This window comes from Chiloscyllium plagiosum, chromosome 50 (genome assembly GCF_004010195.1).
Source record: "Chiloscyllium plagiosum isolate BGI_BamShark_2017 chromosome 50, ASM401019v2, whole genome shotgun sequence".
NCBI classification, from domain to species: Eukaryota; Metazoa; Chordata; class Chondrichthyes; order Orectolobiformes; family Hemiscylliidae; genus Chiloscyllium; species Chiloscyllium plagiosum.
Genome location: NC_057759.1, coordinates 7,076,849 through 7,095,510, shown reverse-complemented (window position 1 = coordinate 7,095,510; position 18,662 = coordinate 7,076,849). Strand labels below are relative to the sequence as shown.

The 18,662-nt window shown below is 42.4% G+C and overlaps 1 protein-coding gene across 8 annotated transcripts in view; it reads left to right on the top strand.

Annotated features, from left to right (window-relative positions):
- The first annotated feature begins 828 nt into the window (after positions 1 to 828).
- The window catches only part of LOC122544515 (platelet endothelial cell adhesion molecule-like), a 42,077-nt gene continuing 24,243 nt past the window's right edge, over positions 829 to 18,662 (top strand). Inside the window, exons 1-6 of one of the 8 annotated variants that reach the window (XM_043683780.1) lie at positions 829 to 1,173; positions 5,274 to 5,370; positions 10,409 to 10,524; positions 12,110 to 12,139; positions 13,270 to 13,515; positions 14,550 to 14,816. In XM_043683780.1, the coding sequence (XP_043539715.1) occupies positions 10,494 to 10,524; positions 12,110 to 12,139; positions 13,270 to 13,515; positions 14,550 to 14,816 (574 nt within the window). In that variant the 5' untranslated portion in view covers positions 829 to 1,173; positions 5,274 to 5,370; positions 10,409 to 10,493. Of the gene's footprint in view, positions 1,174 to 2,984; positions 3,512 to 5,273; positions 5,371 to 10,032; positions 10,525 to 12,109; positions 13,516 to 14,549; positions 14,817 to 18,662 lie in introns of those variants that run through there. The other 7 variants (XM_043683781.1, XM_043683783.1, XM_043683779.1 and 4 more) reach the window with 7 other exon arrangements.

Sequence of the window (18,662 nt, the reverse complement as noted above, 5' to 3'; positions counted from 1 at the left end):
TGCACATTTCTAAATTAGATTGCGCTAATAAATCATGTTGCTATGAATGCCAATACAATTTCTTTACTGTCTGTTGTGTCTGCAGTGTACATTTCCAGCGACTGGTGTTCAAGGGACACCCAAGCCTGGTTTAAAATTCCACTATCTCAGTTCACAGTCAATCAAATAATAGTCCACCTTCACATTTTTGCTGCCAAGCTGTTTTCCTGCTTTTTGCTGTCACAAGCTACCCAGAACTTAAATAACCATCTTCCAGTCGGTACTTGACACAGATTGGTTAGAGAACTGTCAACTACATGCCGATAAATTCGACAGAGAAAATAAGCTGATCCAAGGTGCAGTATTAAAGAAATTACTCCCCCTTTGGCTCTGTCGATCTTCACAAAATGTTCTGGGACCCAAGAATCTTTCCATACCACATGATACACTAGTCCAGTTCCAATCTGTAATTCCACGCTGTGAACAGTATGGGCAGTGACAGTAACCATTGCTTGTGTGTGCGTGTATCTGCTGATTCTCATTTTCACACAAGGTGAACTTCTTTATCTCTCAGCAATACACATGAGTTCAAACTTTTAGAACTTGTGCTGATGGATTATAATCATTTCTCTTTTTTTGAGTTGAAGGCAACAGACAATGGCAAGAAGGTTATGTGGTTATCGTGGTTATGTCAGAAATGTTGAAGTGTTGTCTCCAGTGACAGATTCCCTCTGCTAGGCGTAACACATTTGGAAGGACACGTTGTACTTCACTTATAAAGTGAAGGTTCCAGGCAGAGATCTGCCCACTGCACACTGCGGGGTGAAATGCAAATCCAAGAAGTAGTGTTACCCACCCGTCTGAAATAGCAATCTTGTTTAATTTCTGTGCCCGTTTTCAGTTCTTATTTTGTTGTAATTGCAATACTGCTTTCACACATCTTGCGAAAACAAAAACACTCCACTGGTTGTGGTGAGTGATTAAAAGATTACTTTTAAGAGGAAATAGCGTACAGATTCTTCATGCAGAGTTTATCAGTGTGGTTCACACACTCTGTAGAGAGAGAGGCGATTGGAGAGGCTGCTAGCTTCAGGACTGTTAATGTTCTGGGAAGAATCCACACCTATCCATTCCTGACACGGGATGTTGTGTGCAACTATGAGTTGGATTTTTTCGTTCCATCAAAACAGCGGTGTAAGTAACTGAGAAAATAATTTATATGTGCCTGAATTCTGACGCAAGTTTAGTGGGAAACATTGTCAGATGATGTAGCATTTCAGTGCAATACTAGATCATTATTTCAATGGAGTTATTGTCTAAGTCGTGCTTTCTTTTCCCACAAGGGTTAAGATTTAACATTTGTGATTTGCTTTTGTTTTTAACTTTTAAACCTGACTAGAGATAACTCCATTCTTGGAACTATGTCCAACAACAAATCCTTTTTATTTAATAGTTGACTTTTTATCAACAATGGGTAGGTGCATAAAGGTACGAAAGGAAGTCATGCACGTTAAACCAGGGCTCAGGAGTTATAGTGTTAATGAAATGGTGAAATTTTGATGGATGTGTATTCCATCAGAATATAGTTTCCCTGATTCTGGCTGTTATCCTGGTCGGATTAGAGAGTCCTGGCTGCCAAAGGGGTTTTGTTCACTCTAGGGTCCGACTCTGAGCCAGGTGGGTCAGTGTCATGTACTATGCATATAGAAATAAAACGGGAATTTGTTATAGGATAACAGACTCATGGAATTTTTCTCATTCGTTTTCCGAAATTCATGCACAAGGACAACCAGGTCCCTCTTTTCTGAATCACTCTGAAGTTTCTCCCCATTGAGATAATAAGTTGACTTTATACTCTGAGCGGAGGTATTGTCTCTGCTGTTGAACTTAGTTGCCAACATCCATTGTGGTTTTTTGAGTCCAATCTGAGCGTTGAAGTATAGTGGACCTGTGTTCTTAAGTTGCCTTACGCTCATACAGCAGACACGATGCAGTGAAGCCTCTAGTCTTTTATATAACTTGTACATGAGCAACCATCAGTCGGCACTTCAAATTTCTCTTTCCAACACATAATTTGACTTGCTCAATCCCTCTCTGCCCCTCTCTGCTCCACTGAACATGACATTTACAGAATGGGAACCTCTTGCCCCACAGCGCCCGCTGCTAAAAATGGTTCCAGCACTCGTGCTGTTTTCAGTGGCCCCCAGGGACCGGGGACTGACTGGGACATTGAGTGGAAACTGAATCGAAAGAGCGTCACAGCTGTTCCTTCTACCCCTGTAGTTCCCCTTTCTCTTTTAGAATAAAATTACAACACACGTAATTTTCTGAGAAACTGCCAGTGGGGAAATCAGCACATTACAGGAAATTAGTTCTGTAAGAATAGAAGGTTGGTGCACAGCTACAGCAAGCAATCAGGAAAGCTCATAGGATGCTCTGGATCATTGTGACGGGAATTTAATGTTAGGGAGGCTATGCTTCAGCTATACATGGGGATTGGTGCTTCTGCATCTGCAGTACCGTACAGAACTGTTCACCGTCCTTATAATGGATGCAGGAGATTGGTCACACACAACACCTGCGCTTTTTGTGTTTAAAACCTGTAATATTAAACTCTGCTCTGTGTCTATTTACGCAAACAAAAATAAAGACCTGATGATATTCTTCAGTATTTTCTGTATCGATAATCTGTAACTTTAACTCTGATCTGTCTCTATTCACAAATGCTGAAAGACCTGCTGAGTTTCTGCATCGAAAATGTGTAACTTTAACTCTGTTCTGTCTCTGCTGAGTCTTTCCAGTACTTCCTGTTTTTTTGTTTTCCAGACGTGCAGCATCCTCCACAGTTTTTGTGTCAATGAATGCTGCAATTCAGAATATCGCATTCCTGGTCCCATGTCAGCACTGACTGTCAGACCACTTATATCTTAAAAGAAATACTCTGTGCTGTAAAATAAAACCATTTGGGTCAGTAGCACATATAGCATTGGAAATATCACATTAAGACGTTTCCACCATGTGGCCAAAAATTATTATATGCAAATTTATGTTTTCACAATGTTACTTTCTGAATCGCGAGTGTGAGCATGAGCAAAAGACTAAAGAAAAACAGTAGTGAGTGAGAGAGAGGGAGAGACAAAGAAAAAAACAGAGTTAACGTTATTGATTATAAACACAGAAAGTGCGGAGGAAAATCAGCAGGTCACAGTGTAAACAGAGGATAACAAGGGAGACTGTAGGACCAGTCAAGAAAAACGGAAGGAACTTAAGTTTGGAGGCAGAAGGTGTGGGTAAGATCCTAAATGAGCATTGGTATTCATCCACGAAAAGGATATGAAGAAATTAGTGAGATGTGCAATAAGCATACGAATATGCCACAGCATGTTGAGATCAAGAATGAAGTGATGATGCGTCTCCTGAAGAGCATTAAGGTGGATACGTCCTCAGGGCCCTATGATATATACCCCAAGGCCTGATTTTATCAACACCATTTATTGAGAGAGGAAATAGAGGGAATTTTCTGGGGCCTTTGGTAAGATTTTATATCCTCGCTGTTTAATGGAGAGATGATGGAGGACAGGCAGGCAGCTAATATTGTTCTTTTGTTAAAGAAGGAAAATAGAGAATACGCAGGAAACCATAGACCAGTGAAACTCACATCAGTGCTCTTCAAGCTATTGGAGAGAATTCCTAGGGTAGGATTTGTGCACATTTAGAAAATCATGGTCTAATCAGGGACAGTCAGTCCGGCTTTTTGCAGGACAGCTCATATCTTCTAATTTGATTGAATTTTACAAGGAGCTGACAATCGATGAGTGTAGAGCTGTGGGTGTTATTTACATAGGTGTTAGTAAGGCTTCTGAAAAGGCCTTTCTTGGCTGGCTAGTCAAGAAGATTGAAATGAGTGGGATCCAGAGTGACTTTGCTGCGTGAATTCAGAATGGGCTTGCCTAAAGAAGACAAAGGGTAGTGGTGGATTAGCGGTTTTTAGGCTGGAGGTCAGTGTCTCGTGGTGTTCTAGGATTTCTGTTGTTTTTGATTACATTAACGACTTACATAAAAGTTGCAGACGGTGGGTTAGTACGTTTGCAAATGATACAAAGATTGGTGGAGTTATGGGTAGTGTAGAAGGCTGTCACAGGATACAAAGGGATCCAGATCGGTTGCAGATATTGACAGAGAAATGGCATATGGAGTGAAATCCATGTAAATGTGAGTTGCGACATTTTGCGAGATCAAATGTTAAGGAAAATCATTCAGTTCAGAATTCAGCATTGATATACAGAGAGATCTTGTGGTTCAAGTGTATAGCTCGGTGTAAGCAGTCATGTAAGTAGAGAGGTTGGTGAAGAAGTCATACACCATGCTTACCTTCATTGAATAGGGAAATGAGTACAAGAGTCAGGGAGTAATATTGCAGATTCATATGGCAGTGGTTAGGCCATACTTAGAGTTTCGTGTTCAATTGTATTCGCCACCTTACAGGAAGGATATGGAGGATTTGGCAGGAAATACAATACGGTTATCAGGATGTTGCCTGAATTTACTATAATGAGAAGCTAGAAAAACTTGGATTTGTTTTTCTCTTGAGCGGCTGAGGCCGAAGGGAAACTTGACAGAAGAGTTTAAAATTATGCTTTGCGTAGATAGGGTTGACGGTTGGAATCTATTGCCCAGAGTTAATATTTCTGATAATCGGGGGCATACATTTAAGGTGAGAAGGGGAAAGTTTAAAGGAGATTAGAGGTGCAAGCTGTTTTTACACAGAGCGTGAAAGGAGTCTGGAACGCAATGCCAAGGATGGAGGTTGAGACAGGCACAGTCCAGGTTATTAAGAGAATTTTAGATAAGAGTTTGATAATTCAAGGAATGGAGTGACATGGACCAAGAGCAAGCAGAAGTGATCAGCTTCATTTAGTGTTCTGTTTGAGACAACATCGGGGGCAGAAGGGCCTAGTAGCTCTGCTGTATTGTTCTATGTTACTGATTATAAAGAATGGAAGTGCCAGAGAAACTCAGAGAGAAACACAGTTAACATTTCGACTTCAGTGATCCTTGTTCAGAACTGAAAGTGATGGGAAAAACGTTGTTTACGATACCCTTGGTCGGGGAAGTGTGAATGAAAATGTCACTGCTGGTGGAAAGGACAAAGCGGTTGTTAAATGTGGTGAAAGCAAAATAGAGATATAAAATGGATGGGTATTACGGTGGTGGAATGGAGAGTCGTTGTGCCTTGGTGGGCTGCACGACTTGTTTGCTTTCATTTTACACCGTGATTTCTGTTTTATTCACAGATTTTGCTGCTTAACGGCAGAAAGAGCCGTGACAATATGTCATCGTCATGACAGCTGCAGAGGTGTACTCAGCCTCAGTACTGGCAGTTAAACTCTGGTAAAACTCATTCCAAAGGCTTTGCAGGATTGATTTGCGTTCCCTCCTCGGGGGCGGGTTGAGTCACGATGGGAGTGCTTATAAGTGCCATGAATCGCAGGATGTTTTCTGTCTCTTTCTCTCTCTCTCTCTCTCTCTCTCTCTCAGAAATGGCTGTCAGACAGAAGTTGACTCTTGTTTCTTTCTGGTCCTGTAAGTAGCAATAACTCTGGGCAATGAGTCATAGAATCATGGAGTCATAAAGATTTACAGCACGGAAGCAGACCCTTTGGTCCAACTCGTCCAAGCCAACCAGGTATCCCAAACCAATCCAGTCCCACCTGCCAGCACCAGGCCCATATCCCTTCAAAGTATTCCTATTCAGATACCCTTCCAGATGCCTTTTAAATATTGCTGTCGTACGAGCCTCCACCATTTGCTCTGGCAGCTCATTACATTCACACACAACACCTGCGGCTTTTGTGTTTAAATCCTGTAACATTAACTCTGTTCTGTGTCTATTCACGCATGCAGACAGACCTGTTGAGATTCTCCAGCACTTTTCTGTATCTATAATCTGTAACATTAGCTGTGATCTGCCTCTGTTCACAAATGCTGCCAAACCTGCTGAGTTTCTCCAATACTTTCTGCGTGTATAATCTGCAACTTTAACTTTGTTCTGTCTCTACTCCTAAATGCTGCCGGACCTGCTGAGATTTTTCAGCACTTTTAGTTTTTTTTTGTTGTTTCAGATCTCCTGCAATTCCACAGTTTTTATATTAATGAATAAAGCAATTCAATCATTGCATTACTGGTCCCGTGTCAGCACTGACTGTCAGACCACTTATATTTTAAAAATAATACCCTGTGCTGTAAAATAAAACCAGATGAGTCAGTGCCACGTATAGCATTGGAAATATGAGATCAAGACATTTCAACTGTGTTCAAAAATTGTTATATGCAAATTTGTGTTGTCAAAATGTTATTTTTTGAATCGTGAGTATGAGATGAGCAAAAGAATAAACAAAACCAGAAATGAGTTAGAGAGAGAGAGAGAGAGAAACAGAGTTAATTTTATAGTTTATAAACGCAGAAAGTGCTGAGGAAAATCAGCAGGTCTCAGTGTAAACAGAGGATAACGAGAGAGACTGTAGGACCAGTCAAGGTTAAAGGAAGGAACTTAAGTTTGAAGGCAGAAGGTGTGGGCAAGATCCTAAATGAGCATTGATATTCACCCTGGAAATGGCTATGAAGGAGTTAGTGAGATGTGTAATGAGCATACGAATATACTACAGCATGCTAAGATCAAGAAATAAGTGATGATGGGTCTCTTGAAGAGCATTAAGGTGGATACGTCCTCAGGGCCCGATGATATATTCCCCACGGCCTGATTTTATCAACACCATTTATTGAGAGAGGAAATAGAGGGAATTTTCTTGGGCCTTTGGTAAGATTTTATATCTCGCTGTTTAATGGAGAGATGCTGGAGGACTGGCAGGCAGATAATGTTGTTCCTTCGTTCCAGAAGGAAAATAGTGAATAAGCAGGAAACCATAGACCAGTGAAACTCACATCAATGCTCTTCAAGGTATTGGAGAGAATTCCCCGGGTAGGATTTGTGCACATTTAGAAAATCATGCCTTAATCAGGGACAGTCAGTCTGCCTTTTTGCAGGACAGCTCATGTCTTACTAATTTGATTGAATTTTACATGTAGGTGACAATCAATGAGGATGGAGCTGTGGAGTTTATTTACATAGGTGTTAATAAGGCTTCTGAAAAGGCCTTTCTTGGCTGGCTAATAAAGAAGATTAAGATGCGTGGGATCCAGAGTGACTTTGCTGCGTAGATTCAGAATGGGCTTGCTTAAAGAAGGTAATGGTGGAATAGCGGTTTTTAGGCTGGAGGTCCGTGTTTAATGATGCCCTAGGACTTCTGTTGTTTGTGATTACATTAATGACGTACATAAAAGTGTAGACGGGTGGGTTAGTACGTTTGCAAATATTAAAAAAGATTGGTGGGGTTATGGGTAGTGTAGAAGGCTGTCATAGGATACAACGGGATCCAGTTCGGTTGCAGATATTGACAGAGAAATGGCAGATGGAGTGGAATCCATGTAAATGTGAGGTGCTACATTTTGCGAGATCAAATATTAAAGAAAATCATTCAGTTCAGCATCCAGCACTGATGCACAGAGAGATCTTGCAGTTCAAGTATATAGCTCGCTGTAAGTAGCCATGTAAGTAAATCGGTTGGTGAAGACGTCGTACAGCATGCTTGCCTTTATTCTATAGGGAAATGAGTACAAGAGTCAGGGAGTAATATTGCAGGTTCATATGACGGTGGTTAGGCCATACTTAGAGTTTTGTGTGCAATTGTGTTCGCCACATTACAGGAAGGATATGGAGGATTTGGAAGGATACACAATACGGGTATCTGGGTGTTGCCTGAAGTTGAGGGAATGGACTATAATGGGAAGCTAGAAAAACTTGTACTTTTTTCTGTTGAGCGGCTGAGGCCGAGGGGAAACTTCACAGAAGAGTTTAAAATTATGCTTTGCATAGATAGGGTTGACGGTTGGAATCTATTGCCCAGAGTTAATATTTCTGATATTCGGGGGCATACATTTAAGGTGAGAAGGGGAAAGTTTAAAGGAGATTAGAGGTGCAAGCTGTTTTTACACAGAGAGTGAAAGGAGTCTGGAACGCAATGCCAAGGATGGAGGTTGAGACAGGCACAGTCCAGGTTTTTAAGAGAATTTTAGATAAGACTTTGAAAATTCAAGGAATGGAGTGACATGGACCAAGAGCAAGCAGAAGTGATCAGCTTCATTTAGTGTTCTGTTTGAGACAACATGGGGGGCAGAAGGGCCTAGTAATTCTGCTGTATTGTTCTATGTTACTGGTTATAAACAATGGAAGTGCCAGAGAAACTCAGAGAGAAACACAGTTAACATTTCGACTTCAGTGACCCTTCTTCAGAACTGAAAGTGATGGGAAAAACGGTTTTTGTGATACACTTGGTAGGGGAGGAGTGAATGGAAATGGTCACTACTGGTGGAAAGGACAAAGCGGTTGTTAAATGTGGTGAAAACAAAATAGAGACATAAAATGGATGGATATTACGGTGGTGAAATGGAGAGTCGTTGTGTCTTTGTGGGCTGCACGACTTTTTTGCTTTCACTTTAAACCGTGATTTCTGTTTTATTCACAGATGTTGCTGCTTTAACGGCAGAAAGAGCCGTGGCAATATGCCATCGTCATGACAGCTGCAGAAGTGTACTCAGCCTCAGTACTGGCAGTTAAACTCTGATAAAACTCATTCCAAAGGCTTTCCAGGATTGATTTGCGTTCCCTCCTCCGGGAGGGGTTGTGTCACGATGGGAGTGCTTATAAGTGCCATGTATCGCAGGATGTTTCCTGTTTCTTTCTCTCTTTCTTTCTTTCTCTCTCTCTCTCTCTCTCTCAGAAATGGCTGTCAGACAGAAGTTGGCTCTTGTTTCTTTCTTGTCCTGTAAGTAGCAATAACTCTGGGCAAAGAGTCATAGAATCTTGGAGTCATAGAGATTTACAGCACGGAAGCAGACCCTTTGGTCCAACACGTCCATGCCAACTAGATATCCCAAACCAATTCAGTCCCTCCTGCCAGCACCCGGCCCATTTCCCTTCAAAGTCATCCTATTCAGATACCCTTCCAGATGCCTTTTAAATATTGCTGTTGTACTAGCCTCCAGCATTTCCTGTGGCAGCTCATTACATTCACACATCACATTCTGCATGAAAAAGTTGCCACTTAGGTCTCTTTTTATATCTGTCCCCTCACACCCTAAACCTATGACCTCTAGTTCTGGACTTCCGCATGTCATGGAAAATACTTTGTCTATTTATCCTATCTATGCCCCTCATGATTTTATAAACCTCTATATGTTCACCCCGCAGCCTGTGAAGCTCCAGGGAAAGTAGCCCGTGTCCATTTAGCCTGTCGCTGTAGCTCAAATCCTCCAACATCCTTCTAAATCTTTTCTGAAATCTTTCAAGTCTCACAACACCCTTCCAATAGGAAGGAGACCAGATTTGCACGCAATATTCCAAACGTGGCCTCGCCAATATCTTCTACAGCCGCTAAATGACCTCCCAACTCCTGGACTCAATCCGAAGCTATCTTCTTCGTTGTCTACTACACTTCCAATTTTGGTGTCATCTGACAGCTTACTAACTATTCCTCTTCTGCTCACATCCAAACCATTTATATAAGTGATGAAAAGTACTGGAGGAAGCACAGATCCTTGTGGCACTCCACTGGTCACAGGTCTCCAGTCTGAAAACCGACCAACGCTCCACCATCACTCTCTGTCTTCTCCCTTTGAGCCAGTTTGGTATCCAAATGGCTCATTCGCCCTATATACCATGAGATCTAACCTTGCTGAACAGTCTCCGATGGGGAACCTTGTGGAACGCCTCTCTGAAGTCCATATAGTTCACGTCCACCACATTGCCCTCATCAATACTCTTTGTTACTTCTTCAAAATCTCAATCAAGTTTTTGAACATGATTTCCCACGCACGAAGCCATGTTGACTATCTCTAATCAGTCGTTGACTTTACAAATACATGTGCATCCTGTCCCTCGGGATTCCCTCCAACAAATTGCCCACCACCGACGTCAGGCTCACTGGTCTATAATTCCCTGGCTTGTCCTTACCACCCTTCTTAAAAAGAGGCAACATGTCAGACAACCTCCAGTCTTCCAGCACGTAACCTATCGACTATTCGTTGGGACAGGTTGGTAAATGTCTTCCACTAATACCAGTGGATGCTCGTTCTGTTCTTCCTTTTCAGTCCCAGATGGATCAATGTTTGTTCAGCAACGATATGAACGGGATGTGTCCAAAGCAATATATGTGGAGCTCGGCCGCAGATCAAGCATTGTTTATTGGAACAGGTTCGAAGTGTTGGTCTACTGCTGTTCCTGTGAATGTAGCTAATTAATTGGAAGGGCGAGCAGAGTATGGAGAGAGCAGCCTCCTGCTGCTGTTTCTGAACATATCGCCTTCTGTTGCAGGTAACTGTGAGAGAGAAAGCTTTGACGTAGCAGTCACCAGGTCACACTGAGTTGGACACTGTTGTGCTACAAAACCGCGTCGGAAATGTTGCAGATCTCCGTGCTTTTTATCCTGTGTAAGTGTGTGTTACAATGGAATCTTGTCCCTGACAAACCTGCTCTGTTGCCCGGTCACGTGAAGTTTTATTCTACTGCAGATAACCCGACACTTCCTTCGCAGTTCCTCAAGTGCAAAAAATAATTGCTGCGCCCATCATAAAAAAAATCTTTGAAAAAATCGGGAATAACAAAGTGTTAGAAGCTTTGATGATAGCATTTCAAAACTGAGAGAGAGAGAGAGGAAGAATTGAATATTTCAATTATTGTTATTTGATTCCACTTAGTGCAATATTATCTGATCTTTGCGGAAAAGGATGCATGTTACATGCAAACCAAAAATGTTAAGTCATGGATGGATCAGTAGAATTTCAGAACCCGCCAAACGGAGGATAATGTCCAATAAGATAGAGGGCAAGTAATCTCACTGAGCAGTGAAAGGAAACACCATCATTTTTCATAAACATAACGAGATTTAGCAGACTGTTGCCTTGTGGGTTGGAGGGTTTCAATGACTGAGAGAGATTGGACAGACTGAGGTTATTTTCGTTAGAGCAGAGAGGAATGGGGAGTGGGAGGGGACATGATTGGGATGTATAAAATGATGAGGGAGAATACATCGGCTACATAGGAAAAAAGCTTTCCCCCTTCCGGGAGGGATCAATGACCTAGAGAGGGGCATAGATTAAAGGTACAGGCCAGGAGGTTTAGAGGCGAATATATGGAAAAAGATTTTCACCCAGAGGGTGGTAGAAAATGTGGAACACTCTAGCTGTAAGGGTGAGAAAGGCAGAAACCCACATCACATTGAAGAAGTATTTAGATATGCATTTGCGATGACAAGGCTTTGGGCCAAGTGCTGGGGAATTTGGTTCAGAGAATAGTGATTTGGCTGTTTTTGTATAGTTCTGAGATGATGGCATCATGGGCCTTTTCCTGGGCTTCTGACCTCTCTAGCTCTGCAGTTAAGCTGAAAGTAGCCCTCGCTCTCCCGTGAAGATTCTTTAGATGCAGGGGGAGATGTGTATGCATCTTGAAACTGATCAGAGATGTTACACTAGGAGACCTGCTGTAATTGTAGCCTCTTGTCCCTAAACCAGAAGCCTCAGTGCGGAGATCCTTGGTAAGTCTTGACTAACTTTCGGGGTTTCCGAGAACGTATTCGAGGCAAGAAATGGAAAGTTATGTGAACGTGATTCCTTATACAGTAGTCTTTTCAATTCGTATTTCATTTTTCAAAACATATCTAGATTTACAGTTCCATTTATTTGTTAAAAAAGAATGGCATGGAATGGGAACCTGAGCAGAGAAAAAAACAGGAGTAAAAAATGAGGGGCAAATAAGAGAAGAAAGGTACAAAGCAAAAATTGATTTTAGAATGAAAGATGAGCGAGAAGCTGAAGGGGTCATCACGCAATTCATATTTCCACACCGACTTCAATGAGGCTAAAGAGTCAACAGTTCCCATTGAGTAACAGTCATGGAATTTGCTGCTTCGCTGCTGCTTCTCCAATTTTATTGCTTTGATATTGTCTTTGCCTTGTTGTTTCGAAGACACTGACAGAAATAATGGCATTTACACTTCAATTCCTTTATGTTTTCCAGTGAATCTTGCGCTCCATGGGATCATCCAAGGTAGGAAGAATTGAAAATTTTTTGCAAAACCATTTGGAAATTTGGAGACTTGCTGGCCCCAATTGTTCTCCGTACTTTTCAAAATTTGCATCGAATGGAATTTGATTCCAGTCTTTCTGGTCCAAGGTTAGGCTTTGTCTCTGAAACATCAGAATCATTTTTAACTTCTTTCCATGGAGGATACCCCACCAGTTACAATGACAACCAATGGCCATTTTCTTAGACTTGGTCACATTGGGTAGAGTCCATTCAGCATATCTGAATCAAAGTTTAACTCCAACACTATATTTCAAATGGGCATGCGATTTAAAACAGGGTGTTTGGGAAAACACAGTTTTACGATCATTTTGAGCAGGAGAACATTGTATTATTTAAATGGAGAGAAACGTCAGAGAGCTGCAATACAAGGAGACTTGGCAGGTACCTGGGCATGAAAAACAATAAGCTAGCACATCGGAGGCAGCAGGTAATCAGGAAGGGCGGAGGCAATGTTGGTCCTTATTTCAAGGGTTTGGATCAGAATAACAAAGTTTTATTGCAAATGTACAAGGGATGGGAGGTACGTTGATGCTAACATCATTGAACGTCAACAGGCGATGTTTGGATTCTCTCTTACTGGAGATTGTCTCTGCCTGGTAAATTGAGTAATATTTGCGTGGGGTGGGGCCGTCTTCGGCAGAACATAGAAAACATTTGGACGTTTTCTCCTTTGAGGTTCACTGGTCAAGTTGAGATTAAACCAAAGCGTTGGGTATCACTGAAAACGTTTCACACTGTAATAAAGCTGTTTTTTTATGGCTAAACATACTCGGTGTAGTTAACTCTTCTAAGAAGCAGATACACTGATACCTGTCAGTGATCAGCCATTCAAAAAGAAATGAAACTCGCTAAATGATTGGTGTCACAGTAATGATATGTCAAGAAATCCAGGGTTAGTTGCCAATGAAATGCATCAAGTTCAGACCTTTTTTTATTCCTGTATTATTCGGTCAGAAGTCAAGGTGAAATAAAGCTCAATGTACCGTATGCCAGTACACTGAGGCTGAACTGCACACTGTGTTTATAATAGTGAGAGGTCAACAAGATGCAATGATTGGATTCACAATCCTCTTGCTTCTCTCTCGCTTCAGCTTTTGGCAGGGACACGATTTATGTATATCCCTCAAGTGGATTCGTAAAAGAAGGAGAGACTTTAAAATTGGAATGCCGAACACTTAAAGGAAGAACGGTTTATTGGTACAAAAATGGCGTGAAAATCATTGAGACACAGCGTAATGTTGTTGAAATGCTTGTTAATAGAGAAACTGGTGGGTTTTACTGCTGCAGCACAACTTTCTCACAGTACTGCATGATACCTGGAAAAGGCGTCGTGACCAGTAAGTGTACTTCTTAAAAATTCATTTATGGTATGAGGGCATCGCTATCTCGGCAAGTACTTGTTGCCCATCCCCAAAGGCAGTTAAGTGTCAACCACATTGCTTTGGGTCTGGAGTCATATGTAGTGTGGATTGACTTCACGTTAATCGGAGAACGCCATATGGAGGTGCAATAACCATTGACTTTACGTTTTTCCTGACCACCCAGACCATGTTCAGCCAAGTATGCATTTTTCCACATAAGCCACTTCCTTAAGGTTAGGTCCCTGGACTGGGACTTGATGATTTCTCATGAGGAGAGGTCAAGTAGATTAAGCCTGTCCTCATTGGAGATTATTGAGGAGAAAGTGAGGTCTGCAGATGCTGGAGATCAGAGCTGAAAATGTGTTGCTGGAAAAGCGCAGCAGGTCCGGCAGCATCCAGGGAACAGGAGAATGGACATTTCGTCCCTCATTCCTGAAGAAGGGCTTATGCCCGAAACGTCGATTCTCCTGTTCCCTGGATGCTGCCTGACCTGCTGTGCTTTTCCAGCAACACATTTTCAGCTCATTGGAGATTAGAAGAATGAAGATCCTTCCAGGGACTTGGCAGGGGAGATGCGGAGAGAGCTTGTTTCAGCTTTTGTGGGAGAGTCTGGGAGAGGGGGGAGGCTCCTATCTGTGGAATTACTTATTATAGAGAGCTGTGAAGGCTGGGTCATTAACGCCCACCATCCTCTGGGTAGAACAATCTGGAAATCCTTCGCTAAACATCCTGCCTTACACCTCAAGAAGATGCCCCCCTTATTATTGAACCTTCAACTGAGGGGATCAGCTGCTTCTAATCTATTCTGTCCATGCCCTACAGAATCGTACACATTTCTGTCAGTACCCCCATTCCCAGCCACCAATCCTCCCTCTGCTAAAGAAAATAACCTGATCAAGGTCTTGTACAGTCTGATGTCACCTTGAACCCAATGCCTTTGATCTTTCAACTGTAATTTGTTGTATTCCGATCTGATTTTGTGTCCAACTTTGCTCACGATTATTTTGCAGTTTCTGACGAAGCTCTAACTCTGGAAGTAAAACCACAACATGCACTGAGATATGAGAAGATTGTAATGACCTGCCAGACTCCATCCCAGAACCCGAGAGGACGAAAGTGGTTCCGATGGTATCGAAATAATAGGTTAATGGAAAAAGCTACGTACGAGTCACTCACGATAGAAAGTGCAGCGTTTTCAGATGAAGCACTCTATCGGTGTGAGTTAAAAATTGCCTATAGAAAATGGGTTTCGAACATCATAAACCTCACAGTATCAGGTTGGTCATTCCTTTGTTTAGTTAGTGCTGATGAACGTATTGATGATTCTATGCCACGTCTGTGTACGCTGCTCTTGACAAGACCTCCCAGTGATGGAGACTCAAGGACAGGAGCAGGGATGCTTCATCAATGATCTTCACTCTAGCATAAGGTCATATGTGGGAATGTCCACTGATGATTGCACAACGTTCAGCATAATTCACCACTTCTCAGAGACTTAAGCAGTCCATTTTCAATTACAGCATGATCTGGACAATAACAGACTTGGACTACCAAGTGGCAAATAATATCTGTGCCACTCAAATGCCAGGCATTGACCATTACCAATAACAGAGTACTGAAACATCACCCCCTTGACATTCAATATTGCTACCATCTCTAAATCCCCAATTGTCAACATCCTGTTGATCAGAAACCCAACTGGACTGACCACATAAACACAGTGACTCCAAGAGCAGGTCAGAGGCTGGGAATCCGACAGTGAGAAGCTCATTTTCTGACTCCTTGAAGCCTGTCCAACATCGACAAGTTGCAATTGAGGAGAGTGATGAAATGCTCCACACTTTCCTGTATGCGTGCAGTTTCAAGAAGACTCGAGACGCTCAACACCGTTCAAGGGAAAAGCAGCAAACGCTTGATTGGTTACACATCCACAAACATGCACTCCCTACACCACCAATGCTCAGTAGCAGCAGTGTGTACCATCTACTAGATGTACTGCAGAAATTCACCAAGGATCCTCTGACAGCACCCTCCACACGCACGACAACTTCCATCTAGAAGAATAAGGGCATCAGATACATGAGAACATGACCCCCTCCAAAGTTCCCCTCTAAGCCATTCACGATCCAGACTTGGAGATATGTCAATACTTCTTTTAATGTTGCTTTGTGAAAATCCTCGAATTCTCTCCCTAAGGGCATTGTGGATCTCTCCCCAGCACATGGACCCATTGATTCAAGAAGGCAGCTCACCACCACCCTTTCAAGTGAGCAACTAGAGACAAATCTGTAGATATTAGCCAGTTAGTGATGACCATATACCATGAGTGAATATAATTTTTTTTTTACAGCAATTGTAAAGGATGAGACCACACACTGGAGTATTCCGTGAACAGCTTTGGTCTCAGTATCTGAAGAAGGATGTTCTGGCTATGGAGGGAGGACAGCAAAGGTTTCACAGACTGATTCCTGGGATGGCAGGACTGACAGAAAATGGAGGCTGGAATGATTAGGGTTAAACTCACCTTAGTAGAGAAGAATGAGGTAGACTAATTAGTATAGTTAGCTCACATGGGGTTCCGGGTGAGCTTTCCAATTGGATACAAAATTGATTTAACAGCAGAAAATAGAGTAATGGTGGAACGCTTTTTTTTCAGATTGGAGGCCTGTGGTCAGTGGTGTTCCACAGGGATCGGTATTGGGTGCACTGCAGTTTGTCATTTATATAAATGATTTGGATGAGAATATTGAAGGCGTGGTTAGTAAGATCGCAAATGACATCAAAATTGTTAGTATAGTGCATCGTGAAAATTTTTGTCTTGATGAATTGCATCAATAGGCGGAGGAGTGGCAGGTGGAATGAAATTTGGATAAGTGTATAAGTGATATAAAGACCCAGTTGATGCAAGTAATGGAAGCGGTTTGGATAGTGTTGTGGAACGGAGAGACATAGAGGTTCAGTTAAATAGTTCTTTGAAATTTGCGTCACAGGATGGTTAAGAAGGCAATTATCATGCTTGCCTTCATTGGTCAGACTTTTGAGTACAGAAGTTGGGGTGCCATTATGAGATTGTATAGGGTGTTGGTAAGGTCTGTTCTGGAATATTGAGTGCAGTTCTGGTCGCTCTGTAATAGGGAGGATATTGTTAAACCAGAGAAGGTACTGATGATATTTGCAAGTATGTTGCTGGGAATGGAGGGTTGCGATATATAAATAGATTGGAAAATCTGGGGCATTTTTCACTGCATCAAAGGAGTTTGAGGGGTAACCTTATTGAGTCTTACAAAACCATGACGGACATAGGTAAGGTGAATTACAAGGGTCTTTGCCCCCGGGTGCGGAGTTCAAACTTTGAAACCAGCACTAGTGGCAGCTTTTACTTACACAGAGTTTTTGGTGTATGGAATGATCTGCCAAAGGAAATGATGGATGCAGGTACACTTACAATGTTTCGAAGATATTTGGATAAGTTCACGCCAGGGCACCACAGATGTCCTCCGAATTGAAGGATCATAATTTCCCCTCACACGTGATCAAAAAGGACCTCCAACGCATCTCCTCTATTTACTGCTCCTCTGCCCTTGAACTCCAACCCTCCAACCGCACAAAGGAAAAAAATCCCGCTTTTCCACACTTTCCACAACTAATCTCTGGATACAGTGCATTATCCTCCTCCATTTCCGCTAACTACAATCACTCCCCACCACCAGACATATAGTTCCGTCTTCACCCCTACCTGCGTTCCTCAGAGTCCATTCTCTCTGTGACTCCCTCATTAGTCTATATTCCCCTGCCCACCAATCCATCCTCCACACCTGGCAACTTCCTGTGAAACCGCAAGAGGTGTAAAACCTTCGCCCACATCTCCTCCTTCATTTTTCTCTAAAGTAGCAAAGGATCCTTTCAAATCTGGCAGAGGTTTTCCTGCACATGCACCCAGCTCATCTACTGTGTCTGTGCTCTCGATGTGGTCTCCTCTACATCGGTAATGCAGCATGTCAACTCTCGGAGCATTTCAGGGAACATCTCTGGAACAAACATACCAAAAACGCCCATTGGCCTGTGGTCAACCACTTCAACTCCCCTTCCCACTCTGCCAAGGACATGCAAGTCCTGGGCCAACTTCACTGCCAAATCAAAGCCACCCACCAACCGGAAGAAGAACGCTTCATTTTCCACTTTGGGAGCCTCAACCACATGGTATCAGCATTGACTTCATTAGTTTCAAAATCTATTCTCTCCGGCTCATCCAAATCCAATCTTCCAACTTGTCACTGCCTTCTTGAACTGTGCAACCTGTCCATCTTCCTTCCCACATACCTGCTCCACCATCCCCTCCGATCAGTCATAACTACCCCACACCTGCATTCACCAATCTTCATCTCAGCTACCTTACACCCTGTCCGACGCCCACCGCCCTTTCTTTCTTTCAGCCTCCTTCCCCCTCCATATTTCTAATGAAAGGCTTGTACCTGAAATACTGACTTATGCTGCTCCTCGGATGCTACCTGACCTGATGTCCTTTCCAGCACTACGCGTTTCGACTCTGATCTTCAGCATTTGCAGTCCTCACTTGCTCCTAAATTCATGAGTAGGAAAGTTTTGGAAATGCGGGTTTGTGGGGTCAGTTTATTTTGGGAACATGGTTGGTGTGGACTTGTTGGACAAAAGGCTCTGTTTCCATGTTGTTTGACTATATGACTAGACATTGTAAACGCCAGAAGGATGATCCCAGTGACACTTGGAATGTGAGTGGATGTCGAGAAGCAGGGTTTCACAGTGTCAAGGAGTTGGAGTAAAACTGAGATGAGGAGAGGTGCCTTCACACAGACAGCGTTGCCCTTCCCTTCTCTACCAACTCATCCATTCGTTTTCTTATCAAAGTAACTGTGTCAACAATAACTTATGATCGCTATTGCCTACAGAACCCTTTACTCTGAAGTCTGAGAATGTCATATAAGATCATTAAGAATTGTCAGTCCTCCACCGATTTATCTTGATGGTTGTGCAGTCATGTCTGCATCTTTCTGCTATTGTAATATTTTCTGTCCTTGTCTTTTACTCTGATAACGTTTTGTTAAAATGCTTCAATCCTCATGTTGCATCTGTACGTCTTCTCCGCA